This window comes from Solenopsis invicta, chromosome 8 (genome assembly GCF_016802725.1).
Source record: "Solenopsis invicta isolate M01_SB chromosome 8, UNIL_Sinv_3.0, whole genome shotgun sequence".
In the NCBI taxonomy this organism is placed as follows: Eukaryota; Metazoa; Arthropoda; class Insecta; order Hymenoptera; family Formicidae; genus Solenopsis; species Solenopsis invicta.
The window spans coordinates 14,118,933-14,135,006 of record NC_052671.1 but is presented as its reverse complement, the minus strand read 5'-3'; the positions used below and the strand labels follow the sequence as shown (position 1 = coordinate 14,135,006).

General features: G+C 35.5%; 1 protein-coding gene across 6 annotated transcripts in view; it reads right to left on the bottom strand.

The window, feature by feature from the left end:
• LOC105198139 (TWiK family of potassium channels protein 9) overlaps window positions 1-16,074 on the bottom strand; it is a 428,118-nt gene that overhangs the window by 107,424 nt on the left and 304,620 nt on the right. For 5 of the 6 annotated variants that reach the window (XM_026135521.2, XM_039452969.1, XM_026135520.2 and 2 more), the window contains 2 exons: window positions 14,743-15,773; window positions 11,156-11,441 (listed from right to left, as the gene is read on the bottom strand). In XM_026135521.2, coding sequence (XP_025991306.1) covers window positions 11,156-11,441; window positions 14,743-15,108 — 652 coding nt within the window. In that variant the 5' untranslated portion in view covers window positions 15,109-15,773. Of the gene's footprint in view, window positions 1-11,155; window positions 11,442-14,742; window positions 15,794-16,074 lie in introns of all 6 variants that reach the window. The other variant, XM_026135519.2, reaches the window with a different exon arrangement.

The window sequence follows — 16,074 nt, the reverse complement described above, 5'->3', positions numbered from 1 at the left end:
AAGAATATTCCGTTCCTTATACCCCAGGATTTTATTTCGTTACTCGCCTAGTGAAGGCCTCGTTCAAATTACAGTCGTTGTGGATGCTTGTTATTTGACCGATCTCTGTGAATGGGAGGCTGCCGCTCCAATAATATATGTAAACGACTCGGCAGAAATATAGAAATAGAAAATGTGTGTATGTCGTGAGAAGTGTGTTGTGTTTAACGCTCGCTAGCTATTTATACCCTCTGATACATCGGTTGTCTCCACGCTTTTGTACTGACAAATCAAGAGAAACGATCTTCCTTGTGAGATTATCTCTCTTGTAATTGGCTATTAATAATCAGAATAAGAATACGTAACAATGCGTTTACCAGGATCTTTAAGATAACTATCATGTAAGTATTAAATTTGAGACTTTAAAACGAGCCCTAGATAAGAACATTGATTTACGATGATTGTATCATAAAATTTAAATCTGAACTTTTGGCTGAAAAAAATTGACCCCCATAATTTTAACATATTTCAGGATTTATTGTAAACAATTCAACAAATTATTAGATTAAATATATATTATTGTTAAGTGTTTAAAATAATGATAATTTACCATATAGTTTAAAAGAAAATGTACGACAGAATATAGAAAACACACAATCTAAGAAAAAGATTACAGTATTTCAAAGATAGACTCACAAAGGTATTGCATAATTATCGAGTAATGAGTTTATTCGCCCTCATTGTCAATTATTGCTTGGTATCATTTTAATATATTTTTAATTAGTTTTTCAGTATATTTATGAAGTAGAGAGCATCATAATTTCCTGATTTTGATTGACTGCTGCTTAAGAGCATAAACAGATTTTCCTCTTAATTTATAATTCATGTAGATAACGTTATCCCAATCTTTACTCAAAATTTCATGAGCTCATGCCAGTCGTTTTGTGACATTTAATATTTTTGTGTGAAAAAAATTTTTTGATTGTTGAACAATATTCTATCTTTGATTCATGTAAACAACTTCTAATAGTGTTTATCTCAACATTTATACCCTTTTTACAAAGCTGATCCTGAACTTGATGCAATATTATCATAAGATTTTGATCAAACAGACGAATGATCGTTTTGTCTTTTCTTGGCGTCGTCGTACGGATTAAACCTCTTTCTGTGGTAGGTCAACGTTTCTCATTATTTAATATTCATTCACTTTTGAACGAATGATTTTAACTTTCTAAGTCATTTTAAAGCGTACTATAATTTTGGTTCTCTTTGATGTAAAATTAAAAACACTTCATAACGCTGGAGATACTTTGCACTCATTTTGAAGATTTTTAACAAAAGGTAATGCTCTGAATGACAACAAAGCACATATTGTGCAAAAGAACACGCTTCAAGCTTTTCAATGTTATAAAAGAAATGACGCTATAGTAATCTTAATTAAATGCCGTATACTTTTTTGTGGAACAGAATATAAAACTGTATATAAAATAATTTAACATTCAATTTAATGTTTAATATAGTAAGTAAAATAATTAAAATATTAAGTAAAAAATAAGAACGATAGAAATGTAAGATTCTTGTATTTAAAATATAATAGCTATGCACAAATGTTACAGAAAGTTAACAGAAAAGTAATTGATAAGTAACGATTATTTTTTGAGTAACTAAACTGTATTATATAACTTTCTCGGCATCGGTAATTCATAACGGTAACGAATTAATTTTTTAAGAAAGATAAAGAGAAGCACTGCAACTAGTTACTTCTACGAATGTTAAACATTAGTTGAAGGGTTTTGCGTTTTCTATAAAAACTAAACAAGTATATTTTTTATTTGAGTTATTGCGTTAAATCATTTTCTATCAGTAAAATGAAAAGTTTATTTCAGCAAAAAGCAGATAGAAAACACAAAATATAAATAAGTAATAAATAATAAAATTCTTTAAAAATCAAATATGTAAGTTCAGAATTTGTTTCTGTTTTTTTTTTAATGGGTTCCCAAAATATTAATCAAAATCTAGTTTTCCTTATTCTATGGTATTGTACGTCTGGAAAAAACCTATTTCGTATTTGTACAAAGAGAAATATAAAAAAAAGTAAATGTTTTTCTTTTAAGGCAACTTATAATATTTTGTAAATAAAATAATAAGAAACTATTGCTTTATACGATAAATAATATACTTCCTCTTTTATCTCTATTATTACGTTATGAAAAAAAATAAAAGTAAAATATTATAGGATAAATAAATGGTGAATGTATAAAATTTCTGCAAGAACCAAACAAGTTTTTTTATTTCTTAAATATACAAAATATTAATCAAAGCTAATGATTTTGTTCTCACATGTTTGTTACATGTCAATAGCAAAAATAGCAATAAAGCCAATTCTAATCCACGATATGTTATTGAGCATACGTACCTTTGCTACTTATGTGTGGAGAAAAATTATTATATTTATACTACGTAAATACATGTTAAAGATGGCAAGTTCTTTATTTCCTGAAACTTTAAGTGTTGGGCTTTTTAACTTTTGTAGGAAATCCTTCAATTATGCCAATGTATTATACATTATACCACAGAAATCACAGTTAGTCATTTATACCGTGTATTTATTGATGCAATTACTTAACGAAATAGAACATACAAGTTAAACCGAGTCGAACTCGGAATAGAACGGCGGTCAACAGTATGTGGCCGTGATTCGATCGGTTCGTTTGCGAAAGCTGGTGAAAATAGAAAATGAAAATAGCAATTTCACGGCGTAGTGGCGGAAGAGGTAAAGAAGACGATGGAGGATGTCTGAAAGAAGGCTGACGTGCCCGAAAGACGAAAGGCGAAACGAGTAGCGCGCCAGAAAGGAGGAGAAAAATACGAGAGAAAACGAGGGAGGAGACAGGCGTGATTCGAATCTCGTGCGATGCGAAGACGTGGTGGTAGGTGCGCCCATTGCCACTCCGGGACTTCCTTACTACTTTTTCGAACTCGGCGCGCACGTTCCGCCTCTTCACTTCGCCTTTTCTTATCTCTCGGTTTCGATTAATCCTTACGTACAAGCTTGAAGCTTGTAATAATGACAGGCATGAAGAAGTGCCGCTATTAGTTGAAGAGTTAAAATTATTTAAAAATGTTGGTTCATTCGTTTTCACATTTAATAGCAAAGAAACATATCCGAACAAATTTGTGAGAATCGAGTTTCTCGCATTTTGATGTAACACGCAAGGCGATAATATGAGAAATAAATGATAAAATAATACTTTGCGGAACGGTCTATTCGTTTATAATATTTATAAAAAAATACAAAACAATACCAAAACGCAAGAAGAATAACAATATTTCCTATATTTATTATCTTTATTCAGTTTTGGTAATCAGTCGACAATAAAATAAAGATTTAAGTATAAACAAATGATATAAACCGATGTAAAATTAATTCAAGTTTAGACTATGAACGGAGCAAACTGCGCCAATTGGTTGGGCAGCGCCACCGAAACGAGCGACAAATTGTGATTAGTCGGCGTCCCTTCGCGCCTGGCAATCCATTAGGGCGACAAGGATCTTCTGATTAAAATTCACCACCTCCTTCATTCCACCGTCATTAAGACGGTCGCAAAATCGTGTCTGCTCTTCCCGATCCACCCCAAAGTTGCGACTATTCCAAACGGGAAGATAAAGAGGAGATGCATGAGAAGAAGTGGCATAAAACTGGCAACACAGACAGCGCGTCGTGTCGTTACGATATGAAACTTACTCGTGTACCGCTACTGTGAATACACAGCGGATATATGTACTCTCGTGGTGCGAAGACATCGGTGAATGCCGCGAAAGTAATCATTCGAGATGATTAATGAAACTCTCATCTATATCGCTTCACGGCTGAAGCAGTGCAAATCTTTCCCCTCCCCCCAACCCCCGAAAAAATAGAAATGCGTTTTCATGTCTTCGCACAAGCGTGCATCGTTGCGTAAAAAGAAGATGAGATATTCATTTATGTATAAGACGCACACAATTTCACTTGGTCTTAAAATTTCATTTCATACAGCTGATCCGAATAACATATCAATGGGAACACCTCGCGTAGAGATTCGAACTGAAGTAGACAAACACACACGTTTTCCCACGTCGCGTCGCATTCCCGCTTTCACAATGGGAATCGATTCGCCATAAATGACAGGCATCGTCGCAAGTCGGGCGGAAGCGATGCACCAGGGTGACGGCCATACGTAAATTCGTATTGAGGATATCGCGGATTAGGATGCATAAGTAGATGAAGCGAGGAGTATCTTTAGAGGATACAGTCCAGTTCCCGGAGAGTTTCGTGTTCTTGGTCCCCGTCCAGCCGCGACGGTGTTCGAGAACCGTTTTCTGAATACGTAACTTTTGCCTGTGTGCGGAGAGGCAGACGGCCAAATATTCATACGACCTCATATCGTAAAATGCAAACGGATGATTCGTCTCTCGCGATACGTAAACTGGATTATGCGCCACTGAGGCAGGATAGAGTCGTAGCGTGAGGTGTACGGCGAATAAAGTAGAAAAGCAAAGGAGCCCTACGGAGACGCATTTCTAACGCAGACCTAAAGAATATAAAATCAAAGGGAGTTAAGGTTCTAAAACATTGAATGCCTGCGCAACTTTGTTGCCTCCGCAGAGCAGTTATGCTTTTCGAGAACATCTCACTAAAGTGAATTTAAAATATGTGATTCTTCTATGTACGATTTCGTTACTTTTTGTTTTACGATGCACACATTGTGCATTTGTCTAAACATTTATTTGTAAAACTACTTAAGTGTACAATAATTACGTATATTGTGCAAATATTATACAATAATGGTTTTATAAATTGATGAAGATTTTACAATAATTGTGCTAGAATAAGGTGTCATTTATCAATTTTGTCGAAATAAAATTTCTAAATAATATTTATCAAAATTGGACAAATTTAAGTTTGATAAGTATACTATAAATGTTTAACCATTATTTCAAAACTTGTTTGAATTTTTTAAAACGATAGCATGCTGAATGTGTAATATTTCATGCTGCAATATTTGTACATTATAATTTAGAAATAATTATCCATTTTTATAAACACGTATATTGATTATATTTCTAAATGCTTTAGATATATTACAGATAAAATATTTTTTTAAAGTGTTAAACAATTTCTTTCTAAACTTAATTTTGCAAATATAGATACTATTCAGATGATTCGCCATATCGTCAAAGTTTTGCTGAAATACCATTTTAAAATTAATTGCGTAAACAGTTAATATTTGATAAAAGATAATTCTACACTTCCATTCTTGTAAATATACTTACATAACTGCAAATTATAATTTTTAGATAAGATTTTATCATATTATTTAATAAATGTTATCCAAGATATGAATGTTTTATAAAAATATTCTTTCTCATTAAAAGCGCAACAAAAAATTAAGTAAAAGTAGTGCATACTGATCATTTGATGAAAGCTCCTTTAAAAAGAATTCAATTCTCCGTGCCAAATTTTAGAGGTGCAATACGATTTTACAGCAAAATCGATATTTAATAAATTTTCGCTGTAATACACTGCCGTAGTAATTTTCGAACGAATTTAAACGTAACGCCGTATTGTTTTAATTAATAATCACAAAACTTTTCCGTTTTCAATTACTGCCATAAAAAACCAATGGAACATGAAACACACACGTATATAATTGCCTCGTTTTCAATTTTCTGCTTGAAAACTTGGCGTGCTTTATTTTAACTCCTATTAAATCACTTTAATCTGATTTTCACGAGTCGACGACCAACGACGTAACTTCTCTTTCAGCCTTTAATCTTTATCCAATTCTTCAAGATCGATAAAGGTTGGTAAAAATTTCGCATCAAAAGATTCAATCGTAATTTAAACGATAAACCAACCAAACGCAATGAATAAATGGGGGAAAGAGTTATCCTAAAAGAGGACAGCTTCGTTCACGTGCCGGGAGTTGTTTACTCATCTCCGTGATGTGTTTGCGCTTTCTCGCTGGGACATCGCTGTTTTGGTTAAATTCCTCTCTTTCTCCTCTTTCAACGGAAAGCAAATGCACAAAAAAAAAATTCTATTTTTTTTTACATATAAAATCAAAGGGTGATCGTGGCATAAAAAGTCGCGCGTCTCTGTATCAAAGATCCAGGTTGAATTCATCCAAACTTTTTTAATTAATCACCTTTCGGAATGTATATGCCGTCGACAGTACCTTTGCCAAAGTCATCCTACATATTTTTTAAAGATTACGCTAAGAAAACCTCGGATTTTAGGGCAGGCTCAAGAGTGTTGCCTAAGTAACTAGGGCTGCATAAGAACTTGGGACTATGCCAAGTATAAAAAAAAGTCTGGGTGGCTGTGTTAAAGCCTAGGGACCATCTCTCTGTATTAAATCTAAGAAAAAAGAAGGTCTTAGCAAGAATCACAGAGGAACATTTTAGATCTAGAGATTGATATAGTCCTACCCACTTCCATTACTACTATTACTACCTCTACTACAACCACTACCACTACCATCACAACCACTATTACTGCTATTACTAGAATTACAAATAAAATTTGTCTTTGTCAATAAGCACAAAAATAAAATTTGGAAATCGTATTGGAAATTTTGTCACCGTTTTAATCTCAAAAATAATTTATTTGCTATTTATTTGCTAAATGTAATTAAAGCGTATAATAAATAGATCACATATAAAATTCATTTCAGAAAATTGGCTTTGTATGAAATATACAAAAATGTTAATTAGTCTATCAAAGCTTCATTTTAATGCTTATAATACTCTAATTAAAACTTCATTCGAGTTGATTTTACGGCTCGTGGTCGAATACGCATGAAAACGTACATGTAGCGACAAAAAAGTTTTTCTCTCATTTCTCCGGCTGATATGTCTGCTTGCTTTTTGCTCGCGAAAAGTTACGAACGATAGCATCCGCTTAGTATTATACTGGTAAGAAGTTTTTCGACTGCTAGTACGTAGTTGACTCGCTGAACAATATTTTCGTACTCGGACAAGCCGATAAAAAGTACCGGGATACTTTCCGTAATTAACTGTACAATGATAGAAAAAGAAAGAAGAAAACCACAAACAACGACAGGCAATCATACATTTGTGTCTGTAAGTCAAGAAAAAAAGAGCGATAGGACAAATGTTTTATTTAGAATAATGCAACGTGGAGGAAGTAGAAACGGTCAGAGTTTAGGGCAAGATGGGAGCAAACTTCACCAGACCAAATTAATTTTCTATGCCGTTTTCCTGTTGGGAACTGTTCCACTATTGATCCTGTTGCTGACGATGATGGCGTAGGAAGTCGTCGGTATAGTGTTGCGCGAGGTCACAGTTGTGCAACAAATTGTGATAGGAAACACCCCGAGACAACCGAGCAAGATTGAATGGATTACTCGGTTCTAATATCAGAAATAATATAATTTTCGAAATTACCTGCATCAAGTAATAACTATACAGTCATAACTATATCTTCTTTTAATCAATCCAGTCAATTTTCTCTGATTGAATTCTTGATAATACAAAACAAATGTTTTAGATGAAAGTGGAATCGCTTCGAGGAGGATATATTTTAGTTATTTATTTTCTGAATGGAGGATTCAAAATGATATAAAATTTATTGCCATTTCTTAAAATTATATAATTTATTTTCTTTATTTCCTAATTCCTTTATTTATATATTCTGCATATGAAATTATTACGGTGAAGTTATCGAAAAATCAATAGCTTGCAAGACATTTTACATTTGTTCTGACACATTTTGTCATAAAATACAGGATATCTCGTAAACCAGTGATGCGCAATCCGCGACCAGCGGGCCGCATGCGGAATTTTGAATTTTTCACAGCCCGCCGACTCATAGTCGAAAAATATGAAACCACATATCTTCTAAATAGAAACTTTATATAAATAATGAAAATATAGTAATGCAATTTGCCAGTCTCGGTCGTTTTGAAAATAATTGTTACAATTTTGTTTTTATTCTTTTTCTTTAAATGTTGAGCACTTATAGACAAGTAGCTTTATTGAATAGCTCTCAAGCAATTGTTTCAAACTTGAAGAACATCTCGAGAGACGCATGCATCGTTTTTCGATCGTTTTAATTCATTCACACATGTATATTCATGTTACATGCATTCATGCATACACACATACGTTCATCCATCATTTACTATTCACCATTCCCTCATCCATGTATACTCATCTAAGTGTGTGTTTCTGCGGTCTTTGCCTATTTCTGAAAATGGCCCTCAGTTTAGAAAAGATTAGGCATTACTGTTGTAAACTATTAATTATTATTTGATTACTGTACTTTAATAATAATAATACTTTAATAATAAAAAAAGCCTTCTCACTTTCATATTTATACTTTAATACTTTTATGCACAGAATAATAAGATGAATCAATTGAAGTAAAGAAAAGCTGATTTAAAAAAATTTTACAATTCCTAAATATGAAACTGCATACTTTTTGAAAAACATGTTCTTTTTTTTTACCTCAATTGAATCATCTCATTGATCTGTGCATAAAAATATTAAGGTACAATTATCAAAAAATCAATAGTTTACAAGACTTTATTTTTTATATTTTATTATTTTGTCGAAATATAGCATGGTAAAATATAAAATATTTTAAATTATTAATTTATCGATAAGTTTTTGTTAAAATCTTACATATGTATAGAATTATTAAAGGAATCATAATATATAAAAGAATTATAATTTTTCTTTTTTTATTTTTTTTTATTTTATTTTATAAGTGGCAATGCGCATTACACCTTTTGCGCCTTTCCTTGAAACAACGTGATCAAAATACGTCCCTTTCGAAACCGTTCCACTTTTTAAAATAATTTTTTATGTCATCAATAATTTCGGAGAAAATGGACTAGATTGATTAAAATGAGACACTTTGTATAACTGATCTTCCTCGTAACGGCAATGACCGGCGTCCTATTTGCCATATAGACGATAGGTAAAAAAAAACATGCAAGCTAAAATTTTTATTAAAATTCATGGAACACACGCGCGCGCGTGTTCCTCCCCGCGATTACATCTCTGCGTGAGGATACGCGTATTACGTTCGCTCTATATACATTGCCGGCGAAAATTGCGAATGCTATATCATGCGGCCCTTGGGATTTTACCTATTTCGAGGGCGACGATCAATCGCCTAGCCCTCCGCCTGTAAACACAGTAGTCGACACGTGGCTTACGAAATATTAATTTCCGAGAACCCGGCTGCGGTGTAGCATATGATTAAACCGTCCCCCTGAAAAAGGGTCATTCGTAAAGTTCCGTAGCATATTGTGAATGTTTTCCGTAGGTACACACAAAGCGTAAAATTTAAAGGGAATTTGAAATGGATGGCGCATTCGAGACACTGGATAAACACTGGATGAAGAACTGCATGAAATAAAGAGAAAAAAACTGTATTCAATGATCGTTTTTAAACTTGACGTGAAATATATTCCCCGCGCGCTATTTTTATCATAAAAAATATGCAGCAAAAGTTGCGTTTAATGATATTCAAAAATATTTTAAACATATTCTATATTATAAAAAAAACATTTAAAAAATATTGCAGTGATGATACATAGATAATATATAAATAGATATAGATATATTTTATTTAATACGTCTAAAATAAGTTTAATAGATTATTTGAAAATTGTTCACACAATTTGTGGGAGGTAAAAGAACCAAGCCATGATCTCAGAAATGGCACACGTAGCAGTGATAGTAAAGACCATCTCGAGAAAATCGACTGAAATTGTAAAAGGCATTAAAAAAGATATAAGTATATATATCGATAATTCGATAAGCTGCTCGATATCCCCGGCCATTACTTCCTTCCTCTTTTTTAAATATCCACCGACTCATGAAGTACCAATCTGTTTCAGTAATAACTAGAGTAAACGACTGGACGTGACGTCACTCGCTTCCAGTGCCACTAAGTCGGTAGCGATGAAATTGCCGGAGGAATGAACGGAAACCGATGGTCTCCGGGCCGGACAACAGATTTGCACTCGCATCGGCGAGGCCATTACGCGTTAACGTCGGACTCTGTTTGCCCCAAAAATTGATGTCCGCCATATTATTATCTTGCTACTTTCGTTACGCGAACGACGATCTCAAATCGCGGAAGTACGCCTCGATCAATGCCACTTCGCGAAGAGAGCTCGTTTGATTACGGAGTATTTCTTTTCGTTCGCCCGTGATTTGTGATGCAATTAGGTTTTTCAATAAAACTCTTGGATCGCATTTTCCCTTACGGATAAGGAAAAAGTAATTGAGCGAGGGAGAAACTAAATTTGCAAATGGTTTATCTAGAAATATCAAACACCCTCTCTCCCCTCTCCCCTCAACATTTGGAGTAAGAAAGTTAGTTTATAAATTGTTTCAATAAATTGTAAAGACTGTTTGGTTTAACTGCAAGTTGTATTGTCAGTGCTATTAACGCCAGCATCGTTCCTTTAACGTCACGAGCTAATTGTGCTAGTATTTGATTCAACTAATTATCCGTCTGCGCGCCCCAATGTCTTTCCGGTGCTCGTCTCTGTTTCCCCCTCGCCTACTAATTACGTACAAATATTCTGCCGCGCCGGCACTCCTTTCGTGTAAACTTATGCCTTCGTACACATGTACAGATGTGCTTGCGCAGATGCGAAGTCGCACAAGTTCAAGCAGAGGAGCAAACATCATCTGCGCACTTTGTAGTTTCGACGCGTGTGCTTGCTGATACTGATTGTATGGCGTTGTTTATCATGCCATTACTGCGATTGCCGCAGCTATGCTGCGATTTACAAATAATACGTTCCCCAGCTGCTATCGCCATGCCGCCCGGCGAGATTAGATTTTTGCTCAAAGCCACGGAGATTTTCGTTAACGTGCGCGCTCTGAACTCGGTGGCGCGCGACTCTTTTACGTCAAAAATATATTATTGCGTCAGAGAATTTAACGCACGAGCGCAGAGAGAGGAAAAAAAAATTGTAATTCGTACGGTTTCTGCAGCTGACACGTGATACGGCATTTTGTCATAGTCGCACGGCTGGGAATCTCCCATTACGCTTACAAGAATGCGAACGGGAGGCGTCGCGCTAAAGCGCGGACGAAATGGGCGTGCACGCGACGTTATAATTAATTAATTGCGTCGAAAACTTACCGATTGTGGTGAGCACTGTCAGAGAATAGAGGAATGCCTTTGCAAAGTTCCACTCGTACTCCGGCACACGGCGTTCCGTTACAGTCTCGCTGGCGGAGCTCCCGGTATACGTCCCGGCATTCTGGGTCGCCATCATGTCCTCCGTGATCCTTTTCACTAGTTGGTCCTGAAATCGCGCGATTTCCTGGTCGGCCAGCTTTGTCCAGTTCTCACGGTAGAGCACGTTCAAATGCTCCGTGATTATCCATATGTTCTCCACTGTCTTCGTCCGGGCCTCGTGATTCAGCTGCGTCACACGTCAAGGGTTACTAATTAGACGGCGACGTTCGAAATATTGTCAGGTACGGTGGTGGACTACCGTTCGCGACTACGGGCGCGTGTCTACGTTCGTCTTAAGATTACGGCTGACGTGCTGTCGATTAAATTAAACTCGCGTGCGCTCGTCTAATTAACGCACGTCAGACCGGCACGAACTGCACAGCACGTTTCGCAGCTTACGTCTCGCGACAAATGGTGAATTCTGGGCGATTGCTTCGTCATTAGATTGTACGGCGTAAAATACACAGGGACGTTTCGCGCAGAGAGAAAGAGGCGAGGTAATAAAACCCGGTTGAAAATCTTTTCTTTGCCTCCCCGGGTGCGCGCAACAATAAAGAATTTATTTATAAAACGCACACGAATATTCAATCGTTTGACGATGAGCGATCGCTATCGAGAGAACAATCCGTTGTTGCTATTATTGGCCGGAAGCAACAGACAGCATCCTTTGTGCCGATGTCCTCGGGGAATACGCTTTTCCTGTAAAGCGTAAGGATAGCGGAAAGGAAGCACGATCGATAAAACTTCGTTGAAACGAGCGCTCGCGCCAGAACGCACCGATAATTCGATTGACTTCGGGTTCACTGAGGTCACCTCAGGTAGAAAAGCGGAATGAAACCGGAGACGTGACGATAAATCGAGAGCTGGTGCCGCCGGAACTGTTTGCTCCTCCTCAAGGGAAAGAGAAGTAAAAACAAGTTCGTGGCTTACGTTCTCGCGACAACGGCAACGACAACCGTGATGCACTCATAGTATCGACAAATCTGTTTACTCTCCTTCTATTATTCTTACTCTTATTGCACTCGCTTGTATATAGTGTACATACACACACTGTAGAGTTATTACGAAATATATCTACGACTTTTCGAGCTCGAGAGAACAGTTTTGTCATGCATCTTCGTTGGGTGGCCGTATAACTTCTTATAGTCTATGATTTACAGCTACGTTCGGGCATAATGAGCATACTTCTTGGAAAGGAAATTGTGTGTGATTTAAAAATATGTTCCAATATTTTTCCGCTTTCACTAAACGAGTGCAACCTACAGTTCCCGAAGAGAAGATAGCGGAATCTACTGCTAAAATACTATTAAATAAAATTGCTACTGAAATCACCCAAAAATGGATGTAATATCAACAGTTAGTACAAACTTTTCTGTCATCGTGCTGAAAGTTGACTTTTAAAAGTAAAATGTATTTGTTGCGAGGAACAAGATTATTAGTTAAAATTAAAAGCGTGTTTTGGCACATTTAGCTACGAAAATGGCAGCTATTCCTCAATATCTAACGCACGTAAAACTATTGATTTGATTCGAAGTTGTAGGATAGAGCGAGACTAGTTGGATAACGTTTTATTGAAACTATTGTAATTCTTCATACAATTATAGTAGATTAACAATTACTTTAACAAGTTGTATGTTTATTATAATTAAATACTTTATAATTTATGATAATTAAATATTCAAAAATTCTTAATATATTTAGTAAATAAGATAAATGCAATTTCGTGTTAAATGCAAAAAATTAGAGCCGCTGAATGCATTCGACTCATAGAGTATGTTAAGTCACCCCGAGAAGTATACAGAAAAAAATTAATAATAAATCAACAATTTATTGTTTTATATACATATAAACAAGAATATAAAATTTTAGAAGAATTTATAATGTTAAACAGACAATTTGCTTACATAAAAGAACAAAATTTCTTCACTTAAACAAATCATATGTGTTTAACATTATAAATTCTTCTAAAAAAATTTTATATTTTTGCTAATAAAACAATAAATTGTTGATTTGATACTAATTTTTTTCTGTGTAAATGAGTCATAAAGACAATAGTCTTATAAGATTCATTATTTAAAAAACAAAATATTATATGTAATAAAATTTTTATTAAAAATTTTTATTAAAGTATCGTTTGTATGACTTTATAATAGAAATTTAACATATTTTGACGGCAGACACAAGTATAAGACTAAATGAATATACAGATTCAAATCAAAAGAAAGAAAAAAAATAGTAGTTTTAATAAATTTCCCTGAAAAATTTGCCTTTGCTAAAAAGCAAAATTCAAAGTAAAAGAAGACAAAAATTACCAGAAAAGAAATAAATTTTTGAATTTTTACTTTTTATTACATGTGTTAACAGTTTAAAATATATTTTGGCAAATAAAATTATTCTGGTAATTTTGTCTTCTTTTCCTTTGAATTTTGCTCTTTAGCAAGGGCAAATCTTTCTGAGAAATTTATTAAAACTGCTACCTTCCATTTCTTTCTTTTGACTTGAACCTGTATACTCATTTAATCTCATACTTGTGTTTGCCATCAAAATATGTTTTTATAACTGAAAAACTTGTAAATGAAATAGCAACTTGCACATTGAAATTCATTAATAACTTATGTAAAGAAAATCGTATCTAGTTTTTATTAAACAATTACCGCGTAAACCAGAAAGAACGCTCATTTGATACTTTTACTTTTCGTGCATAAAAACCATAAGCTGGTTGACGGCTGAACGTAGATTAGCATATTCAGCGGAGTAGTCTCCACGTCTGCGCTTTCTTATACAGGCATCAACATACCCACACGCGTTTTATGTACTAGTTTTATATTCTTATAGTTCAATTTGCCTTATGCTCAATTAATCTGGCTCTACCGCACGCAACACCGCCGACAGATGGACGCGGTGAAGTATTCCTGTATTTCTCGTAAGTAAAGAACCACATGGGATAAGATAAAAAGCGCGGAATTATAAAATTTTTCATTCTTGTCTTGAAACAAGAGAGTTCCATTTTATAAAAGGATTCCTCGAGATCGAGTCCCTAAAATTGGCCTTAAAATGAAAGTAAATAAAACGTATTTGGACAGCACAATTTCGTTTATTTCTATTTAAATATTAATTTAGAAACTCTTAATATTTCTCCTAAGAAAAATTCCAAGTTCCATCAAAGAATATATAATCTCAGTTAAAATTCTTAATCTAACTGCAAATAATAGTAGTTTCCATCGCGGAAAGAAAATAACATAATGGATTCAGCTAAACGTTATTTGACTTCAGTAGCAATTTTCTTTTCTCTAGCATCCATATTTTAACAACTGAAAATGAGCTTCTGTAGCAACGGTTCCTGTTTAGCTAGTTATTTTTGTTTTAAGGGACACGTTTTAGCTGCCACAGTTTCATTAGCTTTCGTTGGCTAACTTTTTCTCCGCGTGAGGTTACTATTAAAAAATATATGGATGCAGTAAATGTATAGAGCAATTTCATTTTCTTACCTGTTTTATCCAAGCGCTAGTGTTTCTTCTGGTGTGCTGATTTCCGGCTATCGTGGTGGCGAGGGTCCTTTGTTGCAGGCCAACGCCGTCGATGGTCCCGCTCTCGATGGCCAGGAAAATGAAGCTGCCCAATAGGGTGTAAGCCACGAGCAGGGCGCATATCCCGAGGTTTATGATAAACCCTTTCAGGAAAGAATGTTGACTAGCCTTGTCAGGCACACCGCCGAAGCACAGACATCTCACTTGGCGAGACGAATGCGTCTTCGAGCGATCCGACGTCGATCTTTTCAGGGACGAGGTGTTGCCGTTGTTAGCCGGCTTGAAGCCCTCGTAAGCTCTGTAATGTCTAACGTTGTCCTTCTCCATCCTCTTTCCTTTGTCCTATCTACAGAGTCACCGTGTCCTGTCGACGTCAGTTTCACGTCTATTACCGGATATGTCGCCGTATGCGCGCATTTGCTATTCACCACTTACTTCTAGTGACGAGTTAATGGCCGAAGATGAAAGGCTCTCGTTGATAACCTCGCGTTTCGTGATGATACGCGTAACATGTCAAAGGTCTCGTTATATCTGTTTTCAGACGCAATCGTTAATTCACGACACTGTTGGTTTACGATTGCGCGTACGATTGTGCGTCACGATTGTGCGTGTGATCACATGGAATCATCAGAATTGGCGACAATCAAGCGAGACTCTCGGCAGGAATAGAGTTTTATAATAGGGTTTTCTTCGTACGCGCGTCCTCGAATCTCGTAGACTCAATCGCCACAGCCGCATGACTGAAGTTACGCGCGAGCTATAATCTAGGGGACGGATATCTCCTCGCGTTTCCTCGACCAGCACTCAAATTTGCTGGCGTCATTCGGCCAGCTGTCACTTTGATTTTCGTCACTGTCGATTTCTTATTACGACGCGCGGTCGAAATCGCTCGACTGAATGATGTCCTGGAAGGATCTTCTGACAGCAAAGGGACGCTCGATCGTACGTAGAGCGGACACTTCCGTCATTTTTCCATAGCGGGATCGTCTTAGCTGGAATGTGGATTGGAATTCTGTAGAGAAAATCGATGTTCTCGAAATATGTTCTATGATATTAGTTAGCTTTTAGAATCTTTTTGTTGCGGACACTGATGGCTAATATTATAAAAATATTCTTCCGCAAAGTAGAAGACATTTTAAAGACCGGCTTATAAATTCAGCTTATTTCCAGCTTTAATACTTCAACGTTATTTGTGTCAGAGAATACAGTTACTTTGAAAATATTTATAAAAAGGAAAATCTTTATAAAATTGCACGACGAATTTATATACAAAAATTACAAGCTACAATTATG